This window comes from Endocarpon pusillum, assembly GCF_000464535.1.
Source record: "Endocarpon pusillum Z07020 unplaced genomic scaffold scaffold2028, whole genome shotgun sequence".
Lineage (NCBI taxonomy): Eukaryota > Fungi > Ascomycota > Eurotiomycetes > Verrucariales > Verrucariaceae > Endocarpon > Endocarpon pusillum.
The window spans coordinates 103,640-110,400 of NW_006916121.1; the positions used below are offsets into that span (position 1 = coordinate 103,640).

The 6,761-nt window shown below is 48.9% G+C and overlaps 1 protein-coding gene across 1 annotated transcript; it reads right to left on the minus strand.

Moving 5' to 3' along the window:
* Nucleotides 1-5,167: 5,167 nt before the first annotated feature.
* Nucleotides 5,168-6,463, minus strand: EPUS_07126 (uncharacterized protein; the record flags this gene model as incomplete). Its single annotated transcript, XM_007803156.1, has 2 exons — nucleotides 5,168-5,823; nucleotides 5,875-6,463. The coding sequence occupies 2 exons, from the start codon at nucleotides 6,461-6,463 to the stop codon at nucleotides 5,168-5,170; spliced, it is 1,245 nt and encodes a 414-aa protein (XP_007801347.1).
* Between the last annotated feature and the right edge of the window lie 298 nt (nucleotides 6,464-6,761).

Consider the following 6,761-nt stretch of genomic DNA (forward strand, 5'->3'; position numbering starts at 1 on the left):
CTGCACTACCGAGGATGGCGTCAAGAATTCATGAACCATTATGTCCATAACGAATCACGGCTTCAACATGAATGTTGAGAAGTAAGTTTCCACTTGACACGCGTAGTGTATGGAAGCATATTCGGTCCACTAAAATGGAACCATCTTGCAGCCAATAACGACTCTCAACTTGTGGCAGAAAATTCCGTTGGAAGATGATTTGGAACAACCGTGGCGATAACGGACATCAAATTAATGGTAACGAGCTTCTGAAGCTGCGAGTCAAGGCCTTCAGGTGCAATTTGCTGCCAAAATATCCAAAGACCTAAGTAAGCGATGTTTGTGCCTGCTCTCTTCCAACGCCTTTGAAACTCTGAATCGCAGTGTTCGTTCGGTAGGATAGCGTCTCGGATATATTGCAGGATATCGATACGCTCAGGGCTGTCCCTAAGGTGTTTCTAGTAGAAACATGGCCAACTCCACTTTCAGGATCCGCAAAGCCGACCCAGTTGGTAAGGAAAACAAGGCATTTGTCAACCCCGGAAGTAGTGGGAAGCTGATATAACGAGTAAGGCTCCGTGAATGCACGTGACAGTTGTTGATCACCGCCGGATGTGATGGTTGGCACTTTTGTGGTGAGGATACTAGTGGTAACTGTTCTCATGGTGGTCCATGGTAACTCGTTTGAAAGTGGTCAAGAGCGTGGGGAGATCGAAGCAGAGACTTAGTAATGAAGGTATGGGGTGGGAATTGCATCCCCAACGTGCTTCATTTGCGGCTTTGATTGAAAATGCTCGCCGAACTCTAAGATACGGAGAGTCCCAAGCGAACAGTGCAATAGAGCATATACAGAGCTCGAAATACCCTGTGAGCTAGTCCCATCATCCTCCCGACCCGTGCTCTTGGTTGGAGAAAGAGATATGAGAAGAGTTGCTATAAACCTTCTGTCCATGAAATGATATAGAAGGTTCTGCCACTCGAGAGACGGTGTTGTCATTTTCAATGGAAGTAGAACGACCGTCTGCTGCTCCTTACCACCAATTGCTAGGCTTTGCAACAACAAGTCTTGGGGAAAAGATCGAGGGAAAAGGTCCATAACGGTTCCCTGTTGAGTCACTGTCAGACTCGACGCCTATCAATCTGCTAGAATGCTTTCCAAAGCAGTTTCCAACATGAGGTTGCCCTTCATTGAGGAATTGGCCAATTGCTGTCGCAGTAACAGATTTCTCGATTGAGCCAACACCATGTACAGGCGTGAAAGCCTGGCGAAATTGGGGTTACAAAAGCTTTGCAGCCGTGCTGAAGAGAATGGATAATTTGGCTTCGAGAGGCAGAATCGAGCCGGAGACGAGAAAGGATGCTGATCTTGGGCAGCTTTGTCATGGGTTAGACGGAAGTGTAGGCAAAGGGGCACCCAAACTTATCGCAGCTTCTTTCCGTCCATCCTGCCCGCAAACGTGGTAATGAGTTTTGGGTTCCACCATAGGAAGGGATGGTGAGAAGAATTCTGTCTTCGAAGAATGGGTTTATTATGGAGTAATATGAGGTTTGAGCTCTACTGGTGTTCTTCCAGGGAGAGCCGGAAAGTTCCAGTTGGGACGTTCTGACACATGATGCGAGTTATTGGATGTCTTGATGCAAGAGACCTATCACTGCTAGGTTAGAACCACCTTGAGTTAGGGAATCACAGACACCTTGAAGTACTATATCTGTAGAATCTTCTAATGGCTTAAATAAGGGACTACTCTCCTTTGCAGCTGATATCAAATGCGTTAGCAATAACGCTCCCCTACATGCTGAGATATGGGCTCCTACCGCATTGTGGGGAACGTCATCAACACAGGCCTTTCACTCGATCATGCGAGCTTGCTGCCTGCTCTCATGGATGATAAGTGCCTTGTGGGGACAATCTCCATAGGTGGCAGTGCATGAGCCTGTTTAATATGGAAACAGTAACGGAGGAAGAACGCGATATGATGGAATAGAGTAGAATCTCCCTTGATCACAAGATGGAGAGCCCTTAATCGTCAGAGACAGAAACTTCTTAATGCACTCGCTCCGTGAAACATCTCCGAAAATTGACACTTGGGTTATCAAGCTCTTTGCAGGCAAAAGGCATTTTGGAGGCTGATTGTTCTTTCCGCTGGCATGATCGAAGATATGGGGCACGTACTAAAGGACGTCTGAAAATAGTAGAGGTCGGAAGATGACCTAACGCAACAAGTTCCTCTCAGAATGGGCCTCGGTTCAACCAGGTTGGTAGGCTTCCCATTTTCAAGCTCTTTAAACTTTCAATTATTCTCAATGTCGCAGCAGATGCAAATTTGCACTTCAAACGACTATTCTCTTTCGCAGTGCAAGAGGCAACGAATGATCGGTGACACCCGGCCACTTCCAATACTCAGATGAGTAAGGGGCATGCCTGTGATGTGGGAAGTTCGAGTTCCAAAGGTGGTAGTAAGAAAGGCGGCAGCCCATAAGCTCGACTGCCGACCTGAACATGCATCTACTAACTGAACCTGACTCAATGGCCTCACCTGGTATTGTAGCACGAACGTGACTGTGGATTGGGTAGATAGAAACGGTTCTCGATGTCTCAGAGGTTGCCTTGCACAAAGTAGAAGTCGACATGGAGTCGAGACGTGCGGCATAGTACTCGACACCAGCCTGCCGGCTCTCTAAGTAAGGCTGCTAGTAAAGTTCTCGTGTGCCTTAATCGAACTGACTTGATGGTAGTGTAATTGGTTCAGAGGTTGAAGATTATGAGAGGCATAATGGGCCGAGGCAACGTAGTGTACCCATCACGTCTGTGCGGGTGGTACGATGATCGAAGGTCATAGAATCCGAGCAGTCCGGAATATACCCGAGACACAAGACGCGATGTCCAGGAGTTCCGATAAGCTGTTTCAGCAACAGACGCAGGTAGAAATGCACGACTTGTACCTGAGACTCTGCATGGCATGGAGTAACGTAGCCGGGGTTGGGCAAGATTGGGGACTTTCAGAATGCTACACCTCACCGGACGCAAATCGGGAACTGTAAACCATCAAAACACAACTTGTCGATCCTCTCACTTCAGATCTGAACCGTGGGAGCTACCCTCAGCTCCATCGGGGTTGCCTTGTGATGAAAGGACTTCGCAGGTATCTATGGCGGTAAGGAACTGGGCTTTCGTACCGTGACCAATCCGCAACAGAAGTCAGAGGCGAAGTGTTCTGAGACTACTCCAATAACTAGTCGAAAGGAATATGGGCGCATTGCATAGAGGAAACGTAACTTGCCAGATTCTGTACTTGATGGGCTTGCTACCAGCACTTTTCCGTAAGAGGCAACCGAAGCGCCTAATTGGACAGAAGTCCGGATGCATACCACAGCAAAGGGCAGCTGGGCAGATCCAGCCTGGCAAGCTGAGGCCGGGGCGAAAACCTCGTTGCTGCCCGTGACTTCGAATGGATCACCGCAATGGACCTCGTAACAAGGCCCGTAAGCGAGCAAGCCACATTTATGCTACTTGCAAGAGATAAAATTTCGCCTTTTGGTGCAAAGGCAGCCGGCATACGAGCTGAAACAGCCGGAAAGAACGTACATACCCTCCGAGAAATGTGCCGCTGATATGCTGCAGCTTGCCCAGTCCAGCGCCTCGGCTTGCAGCACTGGCAGGCCAACGCCGCTGGCCGTCGTCCTTCGCTCAATCCAGCTCCGGGCGCCCGTCACCTCAGTCAGTCTGATGCGGATGTGACATCGTGGATCTGACTTCTTGGATCACACGGGCAGGCGATGCATCACGAATAATGATGCAAGAGCTTCGTCAGTCTTGGGGGCATACGCCCAAGAAGAAGCGGTCGCTGGCAAAGCACTTTCCCTCAAAAATGCTTGAGCATACATTATCGGACCTGATATCCATGCACATGAATGGTCAGGTGGTACGTTCTCCATTCCTCATTAGCATGGTGGGTGTGAGAATTGCAATCATCATTCGCCCGCCCAATGTTGGCAGAGGCTAAAACAACATGGAACAAGGGAGACTGGAGAGAAGCTGCGTAATCCTTTGTGCACAGACCACATCGTGTAAGAATCCCCGTCCTATGCACCGCTACTGCAGTGATCAAATAGAAGTGCCAACTGTGCTGGGAGGCGTTAGGCTGGAACCCGTATCCCCTGCCATATTTCTGAGCATGGCCCTTTTAGCTTTGTCCAGGGAAAATCGGCCACACAAATGTGTCAAATGAGTGAGGCAGGCCGAAGCTATCAATCAGAGTGTACTCTGGTGTGGTGGGACGTTGGCAACACGGGTGTGTGTCACTGCAGAACGGGAAGATGCATGACTGAGGTGCATGATTGAAAGTTGGAGGGCTGAGCAGGAAAGGAGTAACCATTTGGTGAGAGTTGACAGCTGTTTACATTGAAGGGTCATGTGATTGCTTCAAATTCCTACGACTCTTTTTCACTTGGAAACTACACCTTCATACGGTCCATGACAAGAATTAACCAGGGAAAGCGTAGGATGAGAGACACAAGTCAGGTAAAATCGTTCTGGTTTTAGGAATGATGAGGGACTTGACAAAGTCCTCTATATCCTCTACTATTTCCATTTTGATACCACTAGATTATCATTTCAATCAAAGGAGTGGCTCTGGAAGAGTGCTATATACATATAATGTGGTGCCAGCCATGGTTTGGAGTTTTCGGGTGGAAGCAATTCGCTGGCCAAAGATTTGAGCCGTCAAGACGAGTCGAATAGAGCCTGGTCGAATACATTGGGAGATAAAGATCCCCAACACCGTAGATGTAGTAAGTTTGTATACCGTCACGCCCGTTGAATACCACCAGTCCAGCACTTGGGTTGGGGTAAGATAAAAAGGACACCTGGCAAAGTCGCCAATGAAACAACCCACAAGCATTCACTTTCGCTAAAACGATCGTCTATGCAGCTATTTCGGAATCTTTCGCCCATCATCCACAAAATCAAGATCGAATTGTTGGCCGCCCAAATTTGGCCAAAAGGAAGAGGTATTGGTAGTGAAACTCCGTGCCTTCTAGTGTTCCTGGTACATATCCGGGCAAAGGGTATCGTTTGGTTTATTCCAGTAAATATCCATGCGCCGTGCAAAAACGAATCGTGAGCAACTCCTGTAACTGCCAGAATGGGACTTGCGGGAGAGTAGAAGTCGACAAGTACATGCTGAAATTAATATGCTGGAACTAAAGTTGGAGTGAAAGTTTGTTGATGGCAAAAAGACTTCTCGTCCACATCAGAATAAGGTATTACGTTGCCATAGAAGTTGAAAGGTGGTGCCACAAACGGGGTCTGTTCTGGACAATGAGAGTCAAAATGATACTCCGATCCATCGGAAGAAGAGGAACAAAGAGAGCTCTGCTTGGACGTAGGATCGAGTAGAGAGCAGACGGAGGACTGGGTACGGCAATAATGAGGTCGTGGCGAAATTGGAGGCGATGATGGAAGTGCAAGGTTTGCACATTCGTGAGGGTCGAGAGCGTCGTAGGGCTGAACAACCGGGCTTGGTGGTAAGGTGTCGTAGGCACTTGTAGTCAGCCTTGGACAGGCGACAATCAAGTCCCGGAGTTCCTGGAGAGAGATCCTCTTCGCCGGGTCACACTCAAACACGCGGCGCAGGATGGAATCAAGTTCTGCTGACAATGGCAAGATCGACCGGAGAAAATTTGCATCCTGCAGATATGCGCGAAAAGTAGAGTCCTCGGGTGAAGCTCGTTTCCATGGGTTGCGGCCACAGGTGAGATTGATTAGGATTACTCCCAGACTCCAAACATCGTTCGGCGCTGATTCGTAACAGTAGGAAGACCTGGATGCAGATTGTTGACATTCTAAGCAAATATTAGACGGGGTACCAAACCAGCTTTGGGGGATAGTATTACCTGGCGACATGTAGAAAGTTGAGCCGCAGCCAAAGTCTGACGTGAACTGCTCGGTGGTTGCCAAGCCGAAGTCCGCAAGTTTAACAGTATTGCCCTGGTCAGTGACCAGAATGTTCTCGGGCTTCAAGTCCCGGTGGTAGATTCCAACGGAATGGCAATATCGAACAGCATCCAGAACTTGGAGGAACGCATGTTTGGCTTGAGCATCGTTACCAACAAACTGCCCTCTTTCTGTGATATTGGAGAAAAGGTCGCCTTCGGGACAAAACTCGATTACAACATAAGTACAGTCAGGGTTGTCCAGTATTCTCACGAGTGAGACCACATTTGGGTGCTGGCTGGCTTTGTGATGCAACTTGATCTCTCGCTGCTGGAATCTCCTCTGCCTGGCGTTGAGTCCGGTTTTGGTAAGGGCTTTGACCGCGTATGGGATATTTGTGTGGATGTCGATGGCGGTGTAGACGACGCCATATGCTCCAATACCAAGTATCGAGGTCAGCTCTAGCCGGCCGGCTAACAGACACCCAAGTCGATTCTCAGGCGCCACTGATGCGCTGTATGAAGGCGATGGTGGTGGTGTCGCTAGCATTATTGGGGGAGCCCAAAAGTACCGAGTACAAGCAGAGAGATCGTGAGGAAAGCCAACAAAATGGAACTGAGAGAGTTGCCTGGGGAGAGAAGACCCGGTCTGGCGGAATGGTAAAAGGTCCTCCTAAGGGAAGTCGGGTCCAGAAACACAGGTGGGATCGACAGTCCAGGTTGGTAAAGGAAAGACCAAAGGTGGGCGGAGGAAACGAAGAGGAAATGGACAGGTCGTGAGAAGAATAGGAGATGGGGTTTGGCGAGATGATGAAGGACGTGGGATGGAGGTCGTCAAATGGATATAG